The 24,238-nt window shown below is 39.5% G+C and overlaps 3 protein-coding genes and 1 long non-coding RNA gene across 4 annotated transcripts; 1 reads left to right on the top strand and 3 right to left on the bottom strand.

The window, feature by feature from the left end:
- Window positions 1-608: 608 nt before the first annotated feature.
- On the bottom strand, window positions 609-12,225 carry mutyh (mutY DNA glycosylase). Its single transcript, XM_036008507.1, has 16 exons — window positions 11,973-12,225; window positions 10,587-10,717; window positions 9,423-9,462; window positions 9,264-9,337; window positions 7,789-7,830; window positions 7,628-7,699; window positions 6,926-7,039; window positions 6,733-6,830; window positions 5,837-5,981; window positions 5,627-5,714; window positions 2,401-2,583; window positions 2,131-2,276; window positions 1,871-2,020; window positions 1,395-1,445; window positions 1,103-1,286; window positions 609-984 (listed from the first exon to the last, which is right to left on the bottom strand). The coding sequence occupies exons 1-15, from the start codon at window positions 12,079-12,081 to the stop codon at window positions 1,146-1,148; spliced, it is 1,584 nt and encodes a 527-aa protein (XP_035864400.1). The 5' UTR covers window positions 12,082-12,225; the 3' UTR covers window positions 609-984; window positions 1,103-1,145.
- A 373-nt stretch (window positions 12,226-12,598) lies between these two features.
- LOC116063416 lies at window positions 12,599-13,468 on the bottom strand. The gene is made up of 4 exons (XR_004108271.2): window positions 13,268-13,468; window positions 13,020-13,097; window positions 12,832-12,913; window positions 12,599-12,734 (listed from the first exon to the last, which is right to left on the bottom strand). It is a non-coding gene; the product is annotated as an uncharacterized LOC116063416 (long non-coding RNA).
- A 907-nt stretch (window positions 13,469-14,375) lies between these two features.
- On the bottom strand, window positions 14,376-16,213 carry armh1 (armadillo like helical domain containing 1). The gene is given in 5 exon segments (XM_031318397.2): window positions 14,376-14,801; window positions 15,052-15,170; window positions 15,172-15,216; window positions 15,308-15,376; window positions 15,889-16,213. Coding segments are annotated over 5 exon segments (552 nt in total). The 5' UTR covers window positions 16,005-16,213; the 3' UTR covers window positions 14,376-14,598.
- A 4,623-nt stretch (window positions 16,214-20,836) lies between these two features.
- On the top strand, window positions 20,837-23,509 carry LOC116063252 (voltage-dependent T-type calcium channel subunit alpha-1H-like). Its single transcript, XM_031318131.2, has 4 exons — window positions 20,837-21,620; window positions 21,938-22,019; window positions 22,579-22,715; window positions 23,096-23,509. Exons 1-4 carry the CDS (start codon window positions 21,499-21,501, stop codon window positions 23,373-23,375), a joined length of 621 nt encoding a protein of 206 aa, XP_031173991.2. The 5' UTR covers window positions 20,837-21,498; the 3' UTR covers window positions 23,376-23,509.
- Window positions 23,510-24,238: the final 729 nt, after the last annotated feature.

Genomic DNA, 24,238 nt, shown 5'->3' with positions numbered 1-24,238 from the left:
TTCAGAGAAAGACAATCAAGCTGTTAGAATGGCCCAGTCAATCACCTGACTTGAATCCAATTGAAAACCTCTGGAAAGAACTGAAGATCAGAGTTCATAGAAGATGCCCCCGGAACCCTCAAGATTTGAAGACAGTTTGTGTGGAAGAATTGGCAAAAATCACAGCTGAGCAACGTGTGCGACTAGTTTCTTCATACAAGAGGCGTCTTGAAGCTGTCATTACCAACAAAGGCTTTTCTACTAAGTATTAAATGCATTTCAGCAAGTGTGTTCAATACATTTTCCCTGTGTCATTTCACTTTATTACACACAACTTAATTTATGGACTTATTTGTTTTGATATCTTTGTATGTGTGGATTACTGGGGTTGTTACTGACATCTGGTGAAAATTTCATGCCGATAGCCCCATCAGAAATATCTTTACTGAGAAAAATGTTGACGCGTTCAATACTTATTTTCCCCGCTGTAAGTTATAACGTAAAAAGTATTTTTCATAAAAAAACAGATGTTTTTGTTCATTTTTCCATGATAAAAATATTGATGCTAATTCTTGTTTGGAATATGAACGGAAGTTCAAATGTGCCATTAGCTGACATGAAACCAGGTGTTTGTCTTATGTCTGTGCTTTATTATCCAAAGTTAAATCCTTTAAACTTTTTGTCTACTTGCATTACATTTTTATTGTAATAAACATGACAATTATCTTACATACTGCTTGTAAAACATGTATACTAATCATAATATATATCTATAATGAGGTCATTACAAATAAACTACACTGCTGATTCACTAAAAGCCCTACAGGAACATCAGAGGAGCAATATACTTTTTTTCATTTTATTACAATTTAAAACAGATGTTTTAAAATATGTGATGGCACTTTGTATTTAATTCCCAGAGATGGGACCATGATACCAAAGTAACTGGCAACATAGGGCTGATGCTTTGTCAATAAGGCATATGTGCATGAGAAGGCACTTTCTCTCTCTCGCTCACACACACACCCCCCCCCCCCCCAGGAAGACTAGCTGGTCGTCAAGGCGTCAGCTAATGGGGATCCTTAATAAACTAACACACACACACACACACACACACACACACACACACACACACACACACACACACACACACACACAAAATACCATCAAGATTCCTGTTTAATTGTGTTGAAGAAGGAGCTGAGGGAGAGCTGTCTGCTGCCGCTGCTAGTGGCATTCTTTTGTTTTTTTGAGGTTTGTGGTTTCTTGTCATTCTTTGTGCCAGTCTGCTTCTGCCTTTTCCCATCCTAAGTGAGAAAAGTAAAGACAAATGATGACGGTGCAATCTGTTATTAGTATATGATTATGGAATAAGGTACATGTATGTATACATATACATACCGAAGTATACTTACCTTAGAGGTTTGTTCTTTTTGACTGTCCACAGAGTCGCAAAGCTTCACAATCTGCAGAAGTTAACATGTTGATCCCATTAGTTCAGACTACACATAAACAGATGTGGACACTCACTCAGTCCTGCTGTCACTTCTTTCTGAAACAAACTCAACAACTACAACTACCCTCTCTGAAAATCAATTGAATAATCGCATTAAAAGAGAAGATGTGGTTTTCATATAAATGGTTTAAAAAGGTTTTTAAACTGCAGCTCCAAATAGCAGCGTGATATCAGGGGAAACTTGAACTTGGAACCAGTGAAATTCTGTCATGTGGCACATGGAAACTACAGCAAGTGTCTCTGCACACCAGAAATACATTTAGGAAAGTAGATTCCTGTTGCAAAAGCATTCTTTCAGCCAACTGCTGGTGCTGCAGGTACAGCTAACCTCAGTTACACACACAAACACACACACACTCACAACAAAATAAAAACCTTTTTCACTCCTGTGGACACAGCAGCTTCCTGTAGAGCGGACCTGGTGAGCCACTGTGCATTTTCAGTCTGTGTTTGTGCGTCAGTGTCCTTCAAACACACACTGTGAACCACGTATGTCTGGTGAATGTGGGAGAAGATGTGAACCACCTGCAAACAGCCAATCAACGATCCATCAAAGGGTTGTTACACGGCTGCAGAAGTAGTTTATTTGCATTTAAAAGTGTGTCTGACAGATAGATGGTAAACATCAAGCTTACCTCTCCCACATACTGGAAGAGGCTCTCAGTCAGATGGGTTCCCAGTGTCCCGCTGATCTGAGCACACAGCGCCTTCTTCCGTTTCATCTCAGAGCTCTTCTCCTCCAGCAGAAGATTTGGAAACTCCCACAAGCCTGCCAGCAAACCTGTCAAAACACACACACACACACACACACACACACACACACACACACACACACACACACACCATCATCATTTTGCAGCTGACTCTGGACCACCACAAACAGATCCCCCACCAGGAGGACGGACCTTTGTTAGGCCTCTGTGTGAGCAGGTACTCGTCCTCTCCCTCCTCTCCAGGTCTGATCACCACACAGGTCAGAGTTCGCTCCACTCGAGGAGGCTTCTTTGCCGGCTTTCTGGGGAAGTTCTGAACACCCAACTCATCGTCCCAGGGCTCCGAGGGACACAGCAGACACGTCCCACTGTTTACTGAGGGAGAAGAGAAAGTACTTACTTAACTAGAAAATGCATTTCCTGCGGAAAATGCGTGGGAATGCTGAATAGCTGAATTGCTAAAGCTAAACTGGTTGAATAGCTTAAATCAGTAAGAAGAAGGTGAAGTAGTGACAATAGTTGAAAAAGTGGAAATCGGTAGAATGAGTATGAATTTCATTAAAAAGTTGAATAACACCACTAATGTATAAAGTAATTTATATGTTATATAATATTTTATCTGAAATTATGAATCAGTATGGAAAACTTACAAATGCTGTGAGAAACATTGATGAAAATGCAGAAATATGGAACAAATTGTTTGTTCTAAACTGCTGAAAAACTTGTAAGTTGGAAGTTGAACTGCACATAAGTTAAGAGCTAAAATACATTTTAGAAAAGCTGGAAGCTAAACCGTAATACTGTCAAAAGTGGACGTTTCAATGAATTGACTAAGAAGACTTATTATCAGCCATATCCATTGCATAGAACAAACAAGCAGAAAGAGAGAGAGAGAGAGGAAAAAGAGAGGAAACATAAGAGGAGAGGAAAAAAGAGAAAAGGAATCAACTTTCAATAGCATATATGTCAGTGGTAACACACCTTTGGAGCAACTATGGGTAAAGTGTTTAATTCAGGGACACATTGATTGATGTACCTCAGTGTGTGTGTATATATGTGTGGCTGTGTGTGTATGTATGTGTGTGTGTGTGTGTGTGTGTGTGTGTGTGTGTGTGTGTGTGTGTGTGTGTGTGTGTGTGTGTGTGTGTGTGTGTGTGTGTGTGCATGTGTGTGTGTGTGTCTGTGTGTGTGTGTGTGTGTGTGTGTGTTTGTGTGTGTGTCTGTGTGTGTGTGTGTGTGTGTGTGTGTGTGTGTGTGTGTCTGCGTATGTGTGTTGGTGTGTGTTTGTGTGTGTGTGTGTGTGTGTGTCCGTGTGTGTGTGTGTCTGTGTGTGTGTTTGTGTGTTTTTGTGTTTTTTTTGTGTGTGTGTGTGTTTGTGTGTGTGTGTCTGTGTGTGTGTGTGTGTGTGTTTGTGTGTGTGTGTGTGTCTGTGTGTGTGTGTGTGTGTGTTTTTTTGTGAGTGTGTGTGTTTGTGTGTGTGTGTGTGTGTGTGTGTGTGCTTGTGTCTGTGTGTGTGTGTGTTGGTGTGTGTGTGTGTGTGTGTGTGTGTGTGTTTGTGCGTGAGTGTGTGTGTCTGTTTGTGTGTCTGTGTGTGTGTCTGAATAGATAGACAGAAAGAGAGAGAGAGAGAGAAAGAGAGAGACAGACAGAGAAACAAACAGACAGACAGACGGACAGAGACAGACAGAAGTGGAACACTAAAGCTGTAGACTAATGTTCATATTACTGCCTGTAGTATTCAAGTCAACTGTCTGTGAAAGGGTTGTCATGGTAACGTATGACCAGTGAAAACCCCCTTTGAAGTCTGTGATGAGATCTCTTTGATCTTTAATCAGGTTAACGACCGTGTCACCTGCTGAAACTGTCAGCTGTGCCCCACTGGAGCTATTCAAAGACACAGAGAAAGCTCTCAAATAAAGCCTCAGACTGCTAAAACGATAAGGGCTATCGGTGAAATGATGTAATCGTGAGAACCACAAGACCTTTGTGAACGTATTCATGTAAAATTTATGTTGATAAACTTAAAAATGTGGGCATATCAGCGATTTAAAAAAGTGGTTCGCTCTGCGTTTCGCTGGGAAATGTGGAAGACTTTTAATATGGCAGTGGATGGAGGAAAATGTGGAACTGTTGTCATTTGGAAGCTCATCGAGCCAACAGTATAAGACGTATCGCAAAAGTGAGCACATTGTCTGAAACTAGACAAAAATACCTACGTTTTGATGTATAAATTGTGTATGACAAGTAGATATTGTGGGCGTGAGAGCAATTTATAGAGAGGGGACAAAGATTTAATTCCTAAGCTTCTGCACTCTAACGATGACATCATCCACTCTAGGACACGCAATACACACTCCATAGAAACGCAGAAAAATCCTGAAATGATCACTAAACTTAAACAGCTTTTTCACAACAAATGTAAAAGATATCAAACTGAAAAGCCATAGTTTAATACCTGAATATTTTGTGAACATTTTAAAGTTTGTTTGGCGTCTGTAGGTGAAAGTATGAAGGAGCTGAAAATTTTGGGAGCGGAAGAAGATTTGAAGGATTTGAAGCATGCTCTCATTCACTTCAATGTTAAAAAAAAGTCATAAAAAGCTTAATATTTAAAAAAGTATAAATAGTAGAAAAAAAGTTGAAGAAGTCCCATCATTAGCTGAAAGAGCTGAACATTTTAAAAGTTGAATGGTTTTAATAGCTGAACATATGCAGAAGTTACAGAGAGCCAAAAAACGTACGGAAGAGGGAATAAAAAGAAAAATAAATAAACAAAATGGCCGACAGGAACAACAATAGTTGGAATGCTGCTGAACAGCATTCCCACTAATTATAATAACATGACTACATGAAGGTCTGAGCAGGGGCGATTCTAGGATCTGACCTTTAGGGGGGCTCAGCCCCTAATGAGAATGTGACACGGCTATAGTGCATGCAAAAGTGATAACCCCCACCCCCCCACCCCCTGCGCCATGAAATGACCAACTTCTTCTCTGGGGACTACCAATGTTGAACCTTACAGCCACACTCCTGCTCTCTCTCTCTGACAGATTAGATAGAGCGAGACTCAGCCAAAGGCGGGAGTCTGGCACAACCAACTCCGATTGGCCAAAACTACATTTCTGTTGACCCTTTCCTGGACTGGGTTACAGGTGCATAGCATCTGCCACAGACACACAGGATATTAAATCTGTTTCAAGCCCTTTGAACCTGTAATTGTTTGTCCTCTGTCACTAACAGACAAGTTTGCAACTCTAACTTGAAGCACCAAAATTGATTAAAAAAAAGGTTTTTATTATTATAATTTTTAGGGGGGCTGAGATGAAATTTAGAGGGGCTTGAGTCCCCCTGAAAAGGGTCTAAAATCGCCCATGGGTCTGAGAGGTCTGAGGATGAGAAGGGGACTCGGGACACTTACTACAGTCTTCTATATCAGGCAGGGTGGACGGCTTCTTGTCCACTTTCCCCAAAAGCTTCCTGGAGTTTTTCTCTTGTTTGACGTGAACCTGCACATTCACACGCAAATCCCAAACCTTTTCAACATGATCCAAAGCATTAACTATCTATATTAGCACTTTTGCAAAGCACAACCCATAACCAATACTTAAACACTAGTTTAGAACCTTACCTTGCGGAAAGAGTGGCAGTGAGAGTGTACGGGACACTGGCTGCAGAGTGGTCCTTTGGGAGTGCAGACTCGTGCTCCCAGCTCCATCATGGCTTGGTTAAAGTCCCCGGGTCTCTCAGGGTCCACCAGTGTATTGGCTATACTCCTGAAATAGAGCAGAAAAAAACATTTAAAAAGCTGGAATCATCATCATCAGCATATTTATTTAAGCAATATATTACTCCAGAATGGATGAATCTTAAGATACCATTTAGAAAGACTGACTTAATATTAAATCTTATATTATCACATAAAAAGCTAATTTTCATTTGCCAAGTTCATTTTTAGATTTGGATTGAAATAGCTGAAAGAAAAAAAAGAAAAGTGAGAGTGGTCTGCAGCATTCAGCACAAGTTGAAGCATTAGGGATGCAAGCTGAGAGAGAGAGAGAGAGAGAGAGAGAGAGAGAGAGAGAGAGAGAGAGACACTGTAAACTGTTTCAACTACAATACCTTTTGAATTTGTACCAAATCCCGTTTTCTCTTAAAACAGGATTTCCTAATCGAAAATTCTAAATCTCACCTATCGAAAATATTACACAACTGTTGCCTGGACACATCTGAGACAACCTCAAACATACAGGAATCATTCTGTGTAGACTTAAACAAAACTGTCCTCGCCAGACAGACTTAGAACAGGTTCGTTTACGAAAGCCAATGAAAACTGAGCGAGAGTCGATGACCAGTAGAGTTTGAGTGACAGCCAGTCATTGATGTTTACTGCATGCAGAACTTATAAAAGCAGGCACCAAATGCAAGAAAAAAAAACAACATTAACATTAACATTCATAGATATTAAAGTAGGTGTTGGGAACAAAGTCAAAATGCAGGTTCCTTGAGGATTGTGTGTAATCTCACCAAAGTGCCTCTGTTACTGCAGGACCTGTGCTGTCAGCTCCGATGGCTCTCAGGCGACACAGCACCCGAATCACATTGCCATCCACGGCTCCAGTAACCTAGGCAACAGGGATATTTTTTCAGTCGTCAGTGATAAACGAGGTAGTAAAGCTAAGTGTGGCCTAAGAGTTTGCTCTGGCCCATAGACACACACCTGACCCAGTGCAATAGAGCCTACAGCTGCAGCAGTGTAGCGTCCCACTCCAGGCAGCTGTTTCAGCAGGCTGTCGACCGTGCGAGGCATCTGCCCCTTGAGCTCTGACACCACCTGCAACAGGCAAGTGAACAACCTTCACCACGATATTTCATACTAAGTCATTATTACGTGCAATTTTAAGAGGTAAGTAATTTCATAGTCTATATCCACAACGTTCCACTTCCAGGATTGCTCTGGTTTGTTACCTTCTGCTTTCTTTGTGTTGGAATTTTTAACTCTGGTGGATTTATGAGGACTATGGTTTTACTGCTCCTCAGATCTCTGCAGGGTAAATCCAGACAGCTAGCTAGACTATCTGTCCAATCTGAGTTTTCTGTTGCACGACTAAAACAACTTTTGAATGTACCCATGTTCCACCAAAACAAGTTCCTTCCCGAGGCTTTGTGGAGGATTGTGATTGGTTTAAAGAAATGCCAAGGAACCAGAGCACCCATTTTCTCCCATCCTGGAATGCTGTGTGGACTAGCCAGACCCTCCTCCGCAACGCTGTGGGGAAAGGTCTGGCAATGCGAGACTAGTCATTTCATAAATCTTTGCACTGAGCCACTAATTTAGAGTGAATGAAGAATACAGAAGGCATCAGACTAAAATGCAGATATATGTCAGAGAAATGATTGATTTACAAAACACAACACAGACCTTTTGAGCTCCTTCATGCAGTCTTTTTCCTCTGGAGTAGTAGCCAAGACCCGCCCACATCTGGTTTACTTCCTACACATGAATGAAATCAATAAATTTAGTTTTAAATCAATACTATTTTAAAATCACAATCATCTTTAGCGGCTGCTTTTAGTAATCACCTCTAGAGTAGCAGCTGCCAGATCCTGCACCGTGGGCCATCGCTGGAACACGAGTGGAGAAAGAGTTTAAATTACACATAATGCATGTAATATATTACACAATAATACATTTAAAGGGGTGGTTCAGAATTTTGGACATAGGACCTCATTTCCAAGTTAGCCAGTGTGTTATTTATCAGTGGAGACAGTTTTCAACACTTTTCATCCAGTCCTTCCAGTTGCAGAGTTCGCTGGTGCTAGGCTAGCTCAAGTCAACAGTATCTGCTAGCCTGCCACTAAAAGCAGTCTTACACACTCCACAGTACACCGAGGCAAATAAATTATAATGTCAGACTATCGATGTCAATGTCTGTTGATAGAATAATGTTAGAAATAAAACTACCCTTGCGTCTCAATGATCGCATTACATTTTGAGGGACTATTTTCTCAGCAGCGGCGGAATTTTACTTAGCTCCGGTTAGCAGTACTGCGCCAAAAAGTAAACAGAGAAGCGCACTCCAGTCAGGAAACCTAGTAGATGCTGGCTTGGACATCAATACACTGACGGAGACTCTACTTAAGTGGCAAATGTGTAGTGATCATTTTAGAGCAGACGACTCTGAAAAACCCCGCAATCTAAAGGACCACAAGTCACTGACAACGAATGCGGTTCCATCCGTCTTACTAGATGCACCAACAGCTACTGATGAACAGGTAATAACTTTCGGTAGGCTACTATAGCTAATAAAGCTAGCCCCTTTCATAACGTTAGCCTAGCTGCTACTGATAGATTGAGACTGACAACGTTAGTGGAGATAACGTTACAGTTCAATGCATTGTGGAGAGTGACAATGTTAACTAACAGTATAGCTACACTCTTGGTAGATACCTGGCTGGGCTAACCGCTAACTTTAGCTAATTGCTGACAGAAACGTCATGTAAGCTCGGACAGTTTACATGCAAATTGCTAGCCTGTGTGCTTTCATGTACCGGTAACGTTATGTGAGTTATAGCCTGGCAGAGTGGAATTAGTTGGAGCTCACAGCGGCAGGTAAATAAACTTGCGTGATTGTCATGTAAACCGGCTTTCTCGGTAGCCTAGGTAATATCACTCCGCCGCTGCTGTACCCTATGCTACCAACTACAGGGAACAAAGTATAACTATTGCAATGCGATGCAAGGGTAGTTTTATTTCTAACATTATTCTATCAACAGACATTTACATCGATAGTCTGGCGTTATAATTTATTTGCCTCGGGTGTACTGTTGAGTGTGTAAGACTGCTTTTAATGGCAGGCTAGCAGATACTGTTGACTTGAGCTAGCCTAGCACCAGCGAACTCTGCAACTGGAAGGACTGGATGAAAAGTGTTGAAAACTGTCTCCACTGATAAATAACACACTGGCTAACTTGGAAATGAGGTCCTATGTCCAAAATTCTGAACCACCCCTTCAATATATCACAAGACCTCCAGTGAAATGAACACCTCAACCTACCTTCATCCATTTGATGTAATAGTTTATCACCGTGGCAACTTGAGTCTGTTGCAGCATGATTTCTGAAACCCACACTAAAACAAAGAGAGAAAACACTCTCATAAAGAGTGTCAGCAGCAGATTAAGATGTTTAATTTTGACAAGAAAACATCTTCTTACCTGCATATGTCCTGATGTTGAGGTCTGACTCTGTCACAGCCTGTGAAAGAAATACAAGGAAGGAGCCAGTCAATTATAGCATGCACAGATGAAACCCAAGAGGCAGCATGGGCCCTCCTGGAGTCCCTGTCGCATGGAAACCCCAAATATCCAAACCAAATCTAAAAAGGTCTGATTGCTCTCATGACTTGTAACTCCCCTCAGGACCAGCTGCTGGGCCTAAGGGGAAGTAAGAAATAAAAAATAGATAAGGCAACGCACATAAGGCTTCTACAAGGCTACAGCATTATTTTTTTTTACATGTGCAAAATCCAAGGTTGGGCATTTTATTATTCAGTAATAGATGCATTTTATTGTTTAGTAATCATAAAATGCTGTCAGATATCATCGTTAAGAAATTATGATATTATGACTGTATATTCCAAAGCCCTAGTATAATTTACTGTGGCTATGTAAACCCTGTTTTACTTTTAGGATCTGTACAGTGGCTACATAAGTCATTAAAAACACTAATGAAACCATCAAATTAGGTGTGACAGAAAACTCAGTGTCAAAATAAAAAAGTTGGTTTCATGTACACTGAAGTAACCATACACTACCGGTCAAAAGTTTGGGGTCACTTAGAAATTTCCATTCCATTACAGACAGAACACCAGCTGAGATCAGTTGCATTGTTTTTTTAACCAGGGCAGCAGTTTTCAGATTACATTATGTGCTTACATAATTGCAAAAGGGTTCTCGACTGTTGTAGAAAGAAGTAATCTTTAATGCAATATCTACATTGCCCATTATCAGCAACCATTCATCCAATGTTCCAAAGGCACATTCTGTTTACTAATCTGATATCATTTTAAAAGGCTAGCCGAGAAAACATTGGAGAACCCTTTTGCAATTATGTAAGCACATAATGTAATCTGAAAACTGCTGCCCTGGTTAAAAAAAACAATGCAACAGATCTCAGCTGGTATTCGGTGTATAATGGAGTGGAATGGAAATTTCTAAGTGACCCCAAACTTTTGACCGGTAGTGTATGTCTGAACCAAAATAAATTACAACACCTTCTGTACTTCTATAAAACAAAATTAAAGTCTGCACAACCAAATACATGTATTAAAAAAAAAGACATTTCTTTTCAAAACCAGTGAAATAAAGGTTTCTCTCTACCAGAGTCCTCCATGGCAGCTCTCTCTTCTCCTTGTCGTACCAGTTGAGGAGCTGAGAGCGCAGCAGCACAACATCAGCAGGATCATGGAAAGTGTGGTATGTTGACGGTGAGGAGGCATTCGTGGTTTCCTCTGGAAGACCAAAAACATCATTCTCATTCAAACTAAACGACGATGTTAAAGCAATATAATATGTATAATATATAATATATGGGTGTGTGTGGGGGGGGTGGGGGGGTGGGAAAGACATCAACAGAACAGGAGACCCTTTTGAGGTAACAATATCCAGTGGGCAGATTTCTTATGTCATAACTTGTTACTGGTGATGAGTTTCTCACCCATCATTGTATTTTGTATCAAAAAGTGGGCTGGCCCTCTCTCACCATCCGGAGAGAGCAACATTGTTTACTGTTTATTTATGTGGCAAGATTCCCCTATATCTGTCCTCGCTGCTAAGTTTTACTAACACAACATCACAGACACACATTCGACTTTTCAAGCCAGGCATCAATTGTAAATTAGGAAAGAGTACTTTTAACATTTTACGCTCCTTTTTAATTACAGATGGAACTGGCTTCAGGAGTCTCTTAAATTAGAACAACTCGTTTCCATTGGGACATTCAAGCTGATGTTTGAAAATGTGTTACAAGGGGACTGCTCTTGTTTTTAATAGCACTCTTATTCGCCTACATCAGTGATTGTCATTTGTTTTTATTGTTTATATGAACTGTAATTCTGTGATTGTTCCTTTGTTATTTTTTTACATATTGTAAATTGGGTATTGTTTTATGATCAGATTATTTCATGATCATGTTATTTATTTGTACTGTAATTTTTTTAGATGCTTTTATATTACTTTTTATTTGTGCTGAAATCAGGGCGTCATTGGAAAAGAGAGCTAGCTTGCTCTCAATGGCCCTCCCTGAATAAATAAAAGGTTATTTTCTTTACATTTCCTAGTTAATAAGTGCTTTATAAGGCGAAGGTCCATCTGAAATAATATAGAATGTATTACCTGTAAAAGTGTGAAATTGAACATCATGGGCTCACAGGATTAATGGGGTCATTTCGGAGGCTGTCACTTCACCACTTAGTTAAATAAAAACCTTTCTGACACGGTTTTAAACCAGAAATGCAGACAGTGCATTACATCGTTCGAGTGTTGCGGTTATTGTGTCCATCTGAGTGATGTGTGAAATGGTCTGAGAGGTTCAGAATGAGTTCTTTTATAAATCTCATGCATGCAGACTACAGAATGTTTGCAGACAGACATCGCCAGACAAATGTGTTTCTGGTTCATATAATCACTATTATTAATAATGTGGATAAATGAAGTACCCAACATGTGTGTATTTTATAGTTAAGTAACATGTTATCTTAACGTTACCGTCTTTCACAGCTGTGTGTGACCTCTTCCGCTTTGGTTTCGCCGTATCTACCATCTCCAGTCCGGCTCTTTTGCCTTTGAGCATCGCTGAACGTAACCTGCTGTTCATTTTAAAATACCACGTGTAAAGATTTATTTCATTTATCTGCACGATGCACGAGCGCACTTGTTTACCTCACGGATTCATTTTGGCTCCCGCCACGTTGAGCACGGACGGTCGCTGCTTGTCCAATCCGCTGCAAGGAAACAGCAGACGTACGTGTTACGTCATATCCGGTAGGAGGGTCAAACTCAAAATTGAGTAATGGCAGCATAGATATAGAACATGGCAGTCTGTGTGGTTGTGCAATTATAATTTCATAATGATTATTATTGATTATCATTACCGTAACCCTGGATTGGAGAAGGCATTTATTTCATGAGTGCATATTATAGACTGTAAAAAATAATAAAAATGCAAATTATCACTTAAAAACCTTTAAGGAAGCATCTTTGCAAATGCTGTGAGAAACAGTAAAATGCTTAAATATCTTTCTATATCTATATTTCCTCTGAAATCACATGTAAAGTCCTAATTGATTACTTTTAAAAATAATTCCACGAAAGAAAAAGAGAGACAACAAATCAACTTCTGTAAGTCTTTTAATGACGTAAAAGCAGTATATACACACATGTTCTAGTTTATTCATCTCTATTATTAAATTGATTTGACCCTCATATCAGCCTTCAGAGTTAGTCACAGTGGTTGGTCACCATCCAACACTGGAATGCAAAGATTGAAATGAAAAGCAAGAATTATTCTCACATGGTACAGGTAACCTAGGAAAAAAGGATTTGATGAACAAATAAGAATCATTACCTTCAGTTATGTTAACCTTGTTAGTTAGCAGGAGTTCTGCTTGTGTTTCATCCATATTCATGTACAAAGAGTCAGCTTGGTGCTGTAGAAAGACGGGGGTTGAATCAGTTAGTACTGCCTTTTAGCAGCTTCTACAGTGACATTTTAACTGATGTTATCGTAGCATTTAGTAAGTTATTAAAGCTTACCATAAAGGCTGCAAACAGTGTGCTGCCGATGCCTCTCTGCACATGTCCCTCAATAACTGGGTATGAGAGGACAAAGTGCTGGCCAGAGATGAAAGTATTAGTGTGTGTTTGTGCATGCAAATTATGTACAGTGTGTGTGTGTGTGTGTGTGTGTGTGTGTGTGTGTGTGTGTGTGTGTGTGTGTGTGCGTGTGTGTGTGTGCGTGTGTGTGTGTGCGTGTGTGTGTGTGTCTGACAGCAGGGATGTACCTTCAAGGCCAGACTGGCTTGTATTTGGGAATCAGTGTGTTCTCTGTTGCCTATAGCGTAGAGAAGATGTTGGATCACTCCGAGAGAGAGAAACTCACGAGAAACCTCTTGACTGTCTTCGGCTAGCAGGCTTCAACACATTCAACACCATAAAAATATATCATATTATCTTATTATCCTTCCTGTATGACAACAGGTAAGCAATAAGAAGATAGTCATTAAAGCAATATACTAGTAATACAAATGAAATACATTTCAGATTTTTTTTACATGTCACTATAAAAAAGAAAAGAACATCACGTTTTCTGATGTTTGTTGTGTAATTAAACATTAATTTCATTATGTCTAGTTACACGGGACATATATTCCATACTGTATAGTTTTAGCTGCAGCAGCTTGTTGCACAAACACAGGCAGAGATCCAGTCATCTTGATTGTATCAGACTCTGATAGGATTGTATGAATCAACAAAATATGTTATAGTACCTTGTTAATGGGACCAAATATATCACATTATGTCAAAAGTCAACTAAATGCTAGCACATTAACTGATGGGTTTGGGTAGGTGGTAAAGTAGGTGTCTGTTTCAGAAATTGTGGAAATAACAAGCATACCGTGGGTGGTCCTAAAGGAAAATATATTTCCTGTCACTGATCAGTCTAAAAGGGTTACTGTACTGTATCAGTCTTTGGGAGAAAAGTACTTACTATGCTTTTAAAAAAACAACAACACACACTTCAATACCAAAGTGTCACCTTCCATACTGTGGTGTTGCTGCACTTCTTCTTTAGTAGGCCTCAGCAGAGTCACCAGTCCACTGAGCAGCATTGGCCTCACATCATAACACTTCAGGTCTAGGATCAGATTTGTAACTGCCAGAGACATACACAGGGAGAGAAGAGTCTTGAGTGTGATGACATCAAAAGGTGATCATTTATTACAGGATTGACAATTTTACAGCCACAGCAACAAGGGCTAGTGGATTTATCATTCGTATTGGTCTTTCAAAGTTTCAGCGTACACACAAACAAACAATTAATCAGTCACAAGTTTATCACCATGTGGTTTTAAACATTTTCTAAGCTTACCTTGATTCTGAACCTCCAGATGCAGGGACCTGAGCATATACAGCAGAGGGTCTACAACGCTGTGATGGGCTGTTTTCATTTTGGACTGTGAGAGAGGATAGTGATCTTATATGGTAAATACAGTATATCACATTTTTCTATAAGGTCCATTGTGTGGAAGAGCAAAGATGAGGGCACATGCATGCTCTGAGAATGATGAAAGTACATGCTTGCATTATAATATGCTTAGTGTGTACTCTCATGCTATACTTGCACAGTGTGTAATGTGTGCAGGACCAGCTGCTGGGCCTGAGGCGAGGTACAAGTCATGAGAGCAATCAGACCTTTGTAGATTTGGTTTTGATATTTGGGGTTTCCATGCGACAGGGACTCCAGGAGGGCCCATGCTGCCTCTTGGGTTTCATCGGTGTTTGACTTAGCTAAGCACTCTGCGATGGCTTTCACACCTGCAAGAATGTGAAAAAAAATAGATAGGGAGTCACAGATAAGGCTACTACAATGCTGTATAAATAATCCAAATGGTAAAAGGAGAATACTTGAACATCAAGTAACCTGACTATAGATAAACCTGAGGGAACATCAGCGTGCCAGGTATAAAACAGTGCTAAAAAAAAATACTACTGTATTGAACTGATCATATGTGTAGTGAAAGAAGACGTTTGCATGTATTCCAGGAAAAATCTTTATCAAATTTACCATGGCTTTCACAGATAATCTCTTTGTACTTGCGACCAGCATTTGAGACGGTGAGCAGAAAACAGAGGGCCTCGGACTTCTCCTCCTCTTTGGTTTCAGTGTGGTTCAAGATGTCCAGGAGTGAGAACACCTCCGTCCTCCAGGAACTCCATTAGGTACTGATCACTGAGGAAAGTGAGAAAAGTGGGTCAAAGACAAAACTACATAATGAGTCACACAGATACAAGATTATGATGCAGCATTTCATCTCACTCACTGGCCCGATACAGAGAGGAAAATCCCAATTGCTTTAAGCTGCAGTCCCAAGAATGTCCCAAACATGTATCTGAATATTCAGTGAAGGTTGGTTGATTGCAAAGCCAATCCAGAACAGGAACCAGGAGTAGGCCTACTCCCTACAGGACTCAAAACTTGAAATGTATTTATGTATGATTTGATTTCAGCCACAATATAGTTAAATGTGTGCATATAAAGGACATGAGGGGAAAGTAGAAAAATAATAATTGACATGTGGTCATGCATTTAACCAACTCCCCTTCTTCATCCCTTTTGTCACTTTGTCAAAGCCTATAGCTAGGTTTAATTGCACACAAAGAACACCAGCATTGGTGCATAAAAAATACAGTACAGGATCAATACACAACATAACTATACTTTGTATGAACTTAATTTGTATAAAATGTGTCAACTATAAAGTTTAAGTAATCCTTACTGTTACATTCATCAATTGCAGAATACCATAATGTTTGTACAGGCGTTTCTACTGTGCAGGCGGCCAAAATCAGCAGGGCTCTAAAATAAGTGTGTGGACAAAATTCCTAACCAAAGAAAGGATACGTGAGTCTCATCCAGGTGGTGAGTCGAGCCAGGAAGAGGCTGGCTACCTGTGCAAACTCCAGCTCCAGCTTATAAAACGTCTTCCCTGTGTTTTGACTCAGGAAAGTGTTCAACATGCGGCTGCGAATTTGTATCTTCAAAAATAATAATTTTTCGCAAGCTTGATTTGCTCCTTATCTTCTCCCTCACGTCCGTTTATAGCTAGCTGACGGTTGCTTAGCAACGCCCCCACAATCTCTGTGTAGTGTGTAGCAAACAAATAGCCTGACAAGCCAGACCCACATCAAGATGTTGACCCTGGCTGCAAATTACATTTGCTGCCGCTAGGGTGCGTCTAGATCTATAGGCTATGTAGCTAGCTGTAGCAAAGCATTGCTCAGGAAAAAAAAAAAAAAAAAAAAGCATTGCTCAGGACTGATATCATTCAAGAGTAACGTTAACGTTATATATAAAAAAAAAAAATAGTCTCTCTCTCTCTCGCTCTCTCTCTCATAATAATTCAATTTTATTTATAGTATTTATAGTATCAAATCATAAGTTATCTCGAGACACTTTACAGATAGAGTAGGTCTAGACCACACTCTGTAGTTTACGAAGCCCCAACTATTACAGTGGTTGCCTCAAGAGCAAGCATTAGCAGTAGCTATTGCGACAGTGGCAAGGAAAAACTCCCTTTTTTGTTAGGAAGAAACCTCGGACAGACCCAGACTCTTGGTAGGCGGTGTCTGACGGCACCAGTTGGGGGTATGGTGAATGGTGGCAATAATAGTCATAATAAAGATAGTGAAACAGTGACCACAATGGTAGTCGTAGTAGTTCATGTCATAGTAGGGCACAGCAGGGCGTTACGGGGTGTGGTGTGGCACAGCAGCCTGGGTGGATGTGGTTGGACGCAGCAGGACGCAGTCGGACACTGCGGGGAATCGCAGAGCGTAGCAGGGTGTAGTAAGTCCATAGCGTCAGCTGCACCCAAGACCCCGGTGTAGGGGTCCGATTCCAAGGCGATGTTCTGGGTGAAGAAGAAGCATAGGGACTCCGGGGAGAAAACTCCCCAGAGCTAGGTTAGTAACAAGCATTTCTGGGACTAAGATGCACACAAAATGAGACAAGTGAAAAGAGAGAAGAGGGAGCAGCTCATTGTGTCCTTGGAAGGAAGGAACTTCCGACAGCAGTCTAGAGTTATAATAGCATAACTAAGAGAGGCAGGCTAAAGAGAGGGGCCGGACCGGGCTCGTACTCTCCCCTGCCGGAACGGGCTGTACTTCCTGCCTCCCTCTACTCTACTACGCTGCAACTCCTCACTCCCTAACTATAAGCTTTATCAAAGATGATGGTTTTCAGTTTATTCTTAAATGTGGTGACGGTGTCTGCCCCCCGAACCCAAGTTGGGAGCTGGTTCCACAGGAGAGGAGCCTGGTAGCTGAAGGCTCTGGCTCCCATTCTACTTTTAGAGACTCTAGGAACCACAAGTAGCTCTGAGTTCTGGGAGCGCAGTGCTCTAGTGGGACAATAAGGTACTAAGAGCTCTTCTATGTATGATGGTGCCTGACCATTTAGTGCTTTGTAGGTCAGGAGAAGGATTTTAAATTCAATCCTGGATTTTACAGGAAGCCAATGCAGAGAAGCTAATACAGGAGAAATATGATCTCTTTTCTTAGTTCTTGTCAGAACACGTGCTGCAGCATTCTGGATCAGCTGGAGGGTCTTGAGGGACTTATTTGAGCAGCCTGATAGTAAAGAATTACAGTAGTCCAGCCGGGAAGTAACGAATGCATGGACTAGTTTTTCAGCATCGTTTTGAGAGAGGATGTTCCTGATTTTAGCAATGTTACGAAGATGGAAAAAGGCTGTATATAGGCTGCTATAATACATATACATAATACATAATATATTTTATGTGGACAATTCGATGAGCTAGCTAGCTAGATGCAAGATTGTTACTAGCTAGCGCTAGGTTAATTTATTTTTCATTTATTAAGCTACAACACAGGGTTTCACAGTACAATGTACCAGGTACTTTTTTTCGTAATGGAAAACCAAAAAAGGCGAGTAGAGTCGAGGCGAGTCAAGCTGGTAGCATGTAATGGAAAAGCGCCATAGTCCTTGTGTTTTACCTTGTCCTTTGTCAGATCATTGTTTGTAGTATGTCTCTGCGTCAGCGTGCTTTGTGGTTTTTCCTGTCAGTTTGTTTGTTCCAGTAGTGTTTCGTATGTCAGTCAAGATCAAGTTTTTTACTCCCTGGATTTCCTTTTGTTTCTTGTTCCTGTGTTTTGGACGTCTTTTATTTTTTTTCGTATTTCCAGTTCTCCTTTTTTACCTTTGCCCTGGAATCAGTTGTTGCCTTCTCATTCGGTACTCCCTTTGTTGATAAGTAGGCTACTTTGTTCTTTTTGCCTAATAAAATCCACAAGCTCAACTCTTGCCTATCTGCTCTCTGCTTTTGGGTCCACCATTCCCTGCAACATACAACACATGTATATTTAAGATATTTTCTACCACAGTTCCCTCCCTTCTTGATTGTAAGATCAACAAAAGAAAATACTATTACTATACCAGTATGGCCTGTGAGTTCCATCCATAGAGATAAAATGGATTCACTTTATTCCTATGGTTCCATCTCATGTAGCTTAACAGTGGCCATGTTCAGAGAAACATTACAATTTGGTAAGAACATATTCATTCAGGTCATAGTTTCATAGACACACACTGGGCCAAACATCCCACTCCAGTAAATCTAGAAATGGGTTCATCATCACTCGGGACTGGCACCACGCTACTGGCTACAAGTCTGTTCACATGTCTAAGCAGCCAGAATAAATAAATAAAAGGCAAAGGTGAGGGCCTCTCACTACTTCCTGCCAATCTACATCATGATCATCATTATGTGTAATGGCTTATTAACCTCTCACCCAACAAAATCAGGTGTGATGACTATGGCTAATGTATTTCTTTTTTACCAATATTATTGTAATTTCTCACCCCAAAACATGTCATTTTTTATCAACATCAACTACAGTATAGACCAGACTGGTTTCATGTTTTCATGGTTTCAATGACCCATCCTGCAATAAATATGATGGTAGAAAGTGAAGCACATAGAAAATTAAATGTAGAGCTCCCTGACATCTCTCACATATTACACATTTGGGGATATATATAAATGGTCTGCAGCCTAATATATGAAGGAGGTCCAGCCCTTTAAAACACTACAGTGATTAAGTACTATAAATATATTGAAAAAGAATTAGGCATTTTCCATACAAATATTTCATTTGTCATTAAATTGAAAAAAACAACAACATAAAACCCACATAAAGATGTGTCCTGTGTAGTGATACAATTTAGTGTTAAATTTGTCACTGTGTACAATAGATGAAGTTATTGAAAAAAAATCATGTTTAATTGAAATAGCCTATTTATGTAAAATAGAAAAAGCACTCAAATAATATAATAAATATATATATATATATATATATATATATATATATATATATATATATATATATATATATATATATGGACTGGATATGGAACACTAGATTGACAGTAAAAAGGAACATCTAAATTGTCTGTTAAATCTGGAGGAATTTTAACATAAAACACTTTCTTTTTTTCTTTTTTTTACATATTTTCACTTACTTATAACCTGGAAATGTATTTTGATCTATTTCTGTCTATCCTAATGTCATTTGTGTCTTGATTTGTGTATGAAAGTGGAAGATATTACACTAGAGAGTACCCTAAACATTTGTCAAAATGCCACAAAAAATGATAGTCAGATAGCCTACAATACCTATTGCTATTCGTCCCACAATGCAACACTTCACCTTTGATAGATGCATACATACAAGTTCCAGAATGTGAAGCTCAAACTGATGTTTATAGTCAAATATTTATCCGAACTGAAACAACAGTTGAGCTACCCAGACATTATCTAGCTAGCTACCTGTTAGGCCGCCTTCACACTGGCAGTTGGAAGCTGGCAGTTGCCGGCTTTCTTTCAAACTTTCAACTACCAGGCGTATTGCATATTACGGAGCTGCTGATTTCAAGTGTGAAGGCGGCGTTAACGTTAACCAGGTAAACTCAAAGGTGATAACTAGCTAAGACATAATACAGGTGGACAACAATTTAACCGCAGCCAAGTTATACTTGTTTCTCTGTTAAGTGATTTTGCCAGAAAGTTGAAGTTCCTAATTGGGTCACATAATCAGACGATCTGTTTAACGTTAGACGCGTGAACGTTGATGTTAATGAGTTTTACTGCACCAATTAATTTTACTGAAATATATCTTATTTTAGTTTGGAAAACAGGCAAGGATGGCCTTGTATTAGCTAGCTAATGGACTGTACAAGTTTTCTTAATTGTAACGTTATAACGTTATAGTAGTCCAACGCGCGATGCAGCTGTTTAAACTGCTAACCCTAGCTAACGTTAATGCTAGCTAACATTATTTCAACTTGACCAGTTGTCTAGCTAGCTAACTCTCCGGTGAAAACAACATGAACAAACGTTCATAAGGATAACTATTTAAGCCGAGTTTCAGATTCTTTTTTTTTAGTATCAGCCGGAAGACAACTCGTGTCATGCTGTTAGGCTAACATTATGGGCTAGCTAGCAGCTGAAAAGCTATGTGCGTTACAGTAACCGTTAATTAACGTTAGCCTTCAAAGTCGTATAATTACACGTTTTGGTTAGCCAGGACTTAAAACTAGCATTACAGTAACGTTAGCTGACGTTACTTTGTCCTAACCAGGGTTCAAAATTAACTTTTTCGTCCACCAGCCGAATGGCTATTCAATGTTCAAATTTCACCAGCCACTCAATAGAGTACCATTGTTTTTTTTGGCTGGTGAGTGCAGCAAATCTACCAGCCACTTGCATATTTTACCAGCATTTGCCTAGTAGATGGTGCTAATTTGGAACCCTGGTCCTAACCTTAACTTATTTTTGCTTTTCTGTGAGTTCAAAGCGTGTTTCTCTGTAAAAATTTGCTGGTAACGTTACATTTGCAATAAACCTGATGAACTCATAAAACATGATCCATACCAGTAAACCTAAAATGCTACCTACACATTGATGCATGACTGAGTAATTATAATCTAAATATCTAATATCATATATAACAGTGTACGTTTTCTGCATTATGTGACAAGTAATGCATTACTTTTTACTGGTAATTATGTGTTTTTATATTGCAGTATTGCTTCTTTTACTCAAGGATCTGAATGCTTCCTCCACACATCAATAAATACATATTTAAATTAAATAAATAAATGTATTTCTCACATAACCCGGTGTCTAACCATACAGATAATTGTCTTTTGTGTTGAGGCTTTTAGCCAACATTAGTTGATACGGTGGTGTATGGAAATTTGTTTGTAGTGCCCACATCACTGCCAAATTGCATTTTAGAAACAAAATAGCAACATATATTTTAGAAACAATAATGTCCCAGTCACTTGTTTTATTTGTGCATTTTTTTTCTTGTCTGTCTCTCCGTCCCCTTCTCCTTTCTGATTGTCACCTGCCTGTTTTCCCTGTTTACCCACTTCCTCTCTGCACCTCTGTTTGACCTCCCTATAGTGTATCTGTGCTTGAACGTCGTCATGACTGACTTTGAGGGACAGGAGGAGCAGCTGCCCTACCCGACCCTGGCCCCTGTAATTTTCCACTGCTTAAAACAGACCACAAGACTCCGTAACTGGTGTCTGCAAGTGGCCTATAGCCCATATCCTTTCCTCCTGCTTGAAGTTTAGCCTTGTCTGACACCAAAGACCAAATATGTGTAATAATAATAATAATAATAATACAAACTTGAGTAGATCACACCAATATATTTCTGAATGTATCTAGAGGACACACTCACCTGTCTAGCTGTGGCATATTAAAACATTACAAGATTGTATAAATTGATTTGGTCATTATTAGTTATTGTGTCCCTGTGCTTATAGTACGTAATCATCTATACTCTGTTGATGAATAATACGAATGAATGAATAAATATAATCTCATCCTATGTGTTTTGACCTTAACCTCTTCCTCCACATGGTTGGATTATTTGTCTGTAGCGATGATCCTCTTCAGCTGTGTGAATATGCCCGGTGACATGAAGAGCACCGTGCAAGAGGTTAGTGTGTCCCTTGGTGTGGATTTTCCAAATCCTTGCAAATCCTTACTCTCAATGAAAACATACAAACAACATTGGTTCATACTGATGACCTCAATTTCTATTATTTCAGTGTGGCTAGATACCTGTGCTGTGAATCTTTAATTGAATACATGGAATATTTTTGTGTGAAAAATGTTTTTTTAATTTTTAAACAGATTATATTTTTAACCGAAAGACTAAGGTTCAAGTTCAATAGGTTTCACTCCAGTCCTTCAGTTCTGGCCTGGTTGAGTCAAAGACAACATTAACACTTTTCTGCTCTTGAAACAGGTCGACTGGGCCAAATGTTGGACAGAGAAAGTGGCCATATCACACCATATTTAAGATCACCTAAATTACATAACATAAACGGCGAATGATAACCGATTGTATATAAAATACCTCTTTTATATACAATCAATTGAAAATGTCCCTCTGTATTGATGAGTAAACACAATAGTACTTTTGTATGTTAGAATTAGCATTGTTGTTTCTACTCTGTTTAACTGTATGTTTTTCTTTTATTGTGTATGGCCAGATAGTGGATGCCTTGATCTTTGTCTACTTTGTTGTGGAAATGCTCATCAAGATGATGGCCCTGGGAGTCTTTGGCTATAAAGGGAGTTACTTTAGCAACAACTGGTACAAGCTGGACTTCATCATCAACTGTGGAGAGTTAGTATTCCACAATGCCTTTCTATTTTTTCTTCCATCTGCTGATAAACAACAGCAGTCACCTTAGGGAGACATCATATTTAATGTCTCAGTTTCTCCTGTGTTTAAAGACAACATGCATAATAATTCACTCACAAATACAGCAGGGATCTAAAAAACCCAAAACGTTTGGACAGCTTTGGTCAGACTGGCCTGACTTTTGCTTATATTTTAGAGAAGGAATTCCATTAAAAAAAGTTTTTGAACAGTCAGCCTCTCATGGCTTGTTTATGAACAGTTTTCATATTTAGCATTATAATGCTGTACATTTTGATTTTTGTAAATGAAAGAACACAAAATAAAACTGTTCTCCCTGTTTCTGTCTGCAACTGTCCCTTCAGGATGTTGGATTATATTTTTGAAACCTTCTTGCAATTCTGTCAAGTGCTCTCTCCGTTGCGACTCATCAGCAGAGTACCAAGTAAGTCGACATTTCAACATTTTGCATTGGTCCTCAAAACTTATTTTTCAGTGTTTCCAAACGTACTACCTACAGTAAGTGCAATATGTAGTCATTTTAATATTGATAATTATATGTATAATTCCCTCGAAGCACTGGCAGACACAAGTGGTTTTCTTGCTACGGGTTTATTTGAAGCTTCTTCTCCAAATCCACCGTGAAAACTCGTTGGCTGCATGCTGTACACAAGGGAATTGAGGTTTCCTTAGATCGCTGACATCCGCTTTAACAATCTTAAAACTTTATCGGAGCATTAAATTGCTGCTTCGCTTGCTGTTAGCTCGCCGACTCTCACTCACGAGCGTCCCAAAAGGCCTTGCGCGGAGATTTCAAAATAAAAGCACTTTACTCTTACCAAATAAAATCACTAAATAATACTAAATGCAATTTATATAATTCTAAATTATGACATTGGTTGAAAACAAATTATACATTATTATAATGTAATTGCAACAATTACACTCCCACCAAATCACACAAACCTTAATGTGGATTTCTCTAAACACACAATGGTTGTTGCAAGTAAACTTCTAAACACAACTTCTCAATATCTGGTATTAACCATTTAACATGGAGTTTCAGGAAAAACATTAAACACCTTAGTCTGCCTCAAGCAGAGTAACAACTTTCTGTATGGGTCTTTCAAGAAACACTGTTTTGGTTGTGGGTTTCCCCTTTTTGTCAAATGTAGTGTTACTAACTAGCAACCTTAGTTTCCTCACCGTTCTGACCCTGGATAGACTTCTGTGACCTTTGCCAGCTTCCATTCGTTGCGTGGTGCCAGATCATCTTGTAGAAGGACGATGTCGTTGACCTTCAAGTTTCTTTTGTCCATGTGCCACTTTTGTCTTGGTTGTAAGTTTAATAGATATTCTTTCTTCCATCGGGTCCAAAACTCATTAGCCAAATACTGCACTCGGCGCCACCTCTTTTGAAGATAGAGATCTTCTCCAACAAATTGTCCAGGTGGAGGCAGAATGATGGTTGACTTCATTGTAAGGATATGGTTTGGAGTTAAAGGTTC

The sequence above is a fragment of the Sander lucioperca genome, chromosome 2, assembly GCF_008315115.2.
Source record: "Sander lucioperca isolate FBNREF2018 chromosome 2, SLUC_FBN_1.2, whole genome shotgun sequence".
In the NCBI taxonomy this organism is placed as follows: Eukaryota; Metazoa; Chordata; class Actinopteri; order Perciformes; family Percidae; genus Sander; species Sander lucioperca.
The sequence above is the reverse complement of the archived record's forward strand: the minus strand, read 5'-3'. Positions and strand labels throughout refer to the sequence as shown.

Bases quoted from the DNA above. Each gene is read 5' to 3' on its own strand.
- mutyh (XM_036008507.1), bottom strand. From the start codon at position 12,081: ATGAACAGCAGGTTACGTTCAGCGATGCTCAAAGGCAAAAGAGCCGGA. The intron at 9,463-10,586 runs GTAGAGAGAAAC...TTTCTTTCACAG, and splicing joins AGCTGCCATGGAGGACTCTG to GCTGTGACAGAGTCAGACCT. The intron at 2,021-2,130 runs GTAAGCTTGATG...GGCTGTTTGCAG, and splicing joins TCTTCCAGTATGTGGGAGAG to GTGGTTCACATCTTCTCCCA.
- LOC116063252 (XM_031318131.2), top strand. From the start codon at position 21,499: ATGACTGACTTTGAGGGACAGGAGGAGCAGCTGCCCTACCCGACCCTG. The intron at 22,020-22,578 runs GTTAGTGTGTCC...GTGTATGGCCAG, and splicing joins TGAAGAGCACCGTGCAAGAG to ATAGTGGATGCCTTGATCTT. The intron at 22,716-23,095 runs GTTAGTATTCCA...CTGTCCCTTCAG, and splicing joins TTCATCATCAACTGTGGAGA to GATGTTGGATTATATTTTTG.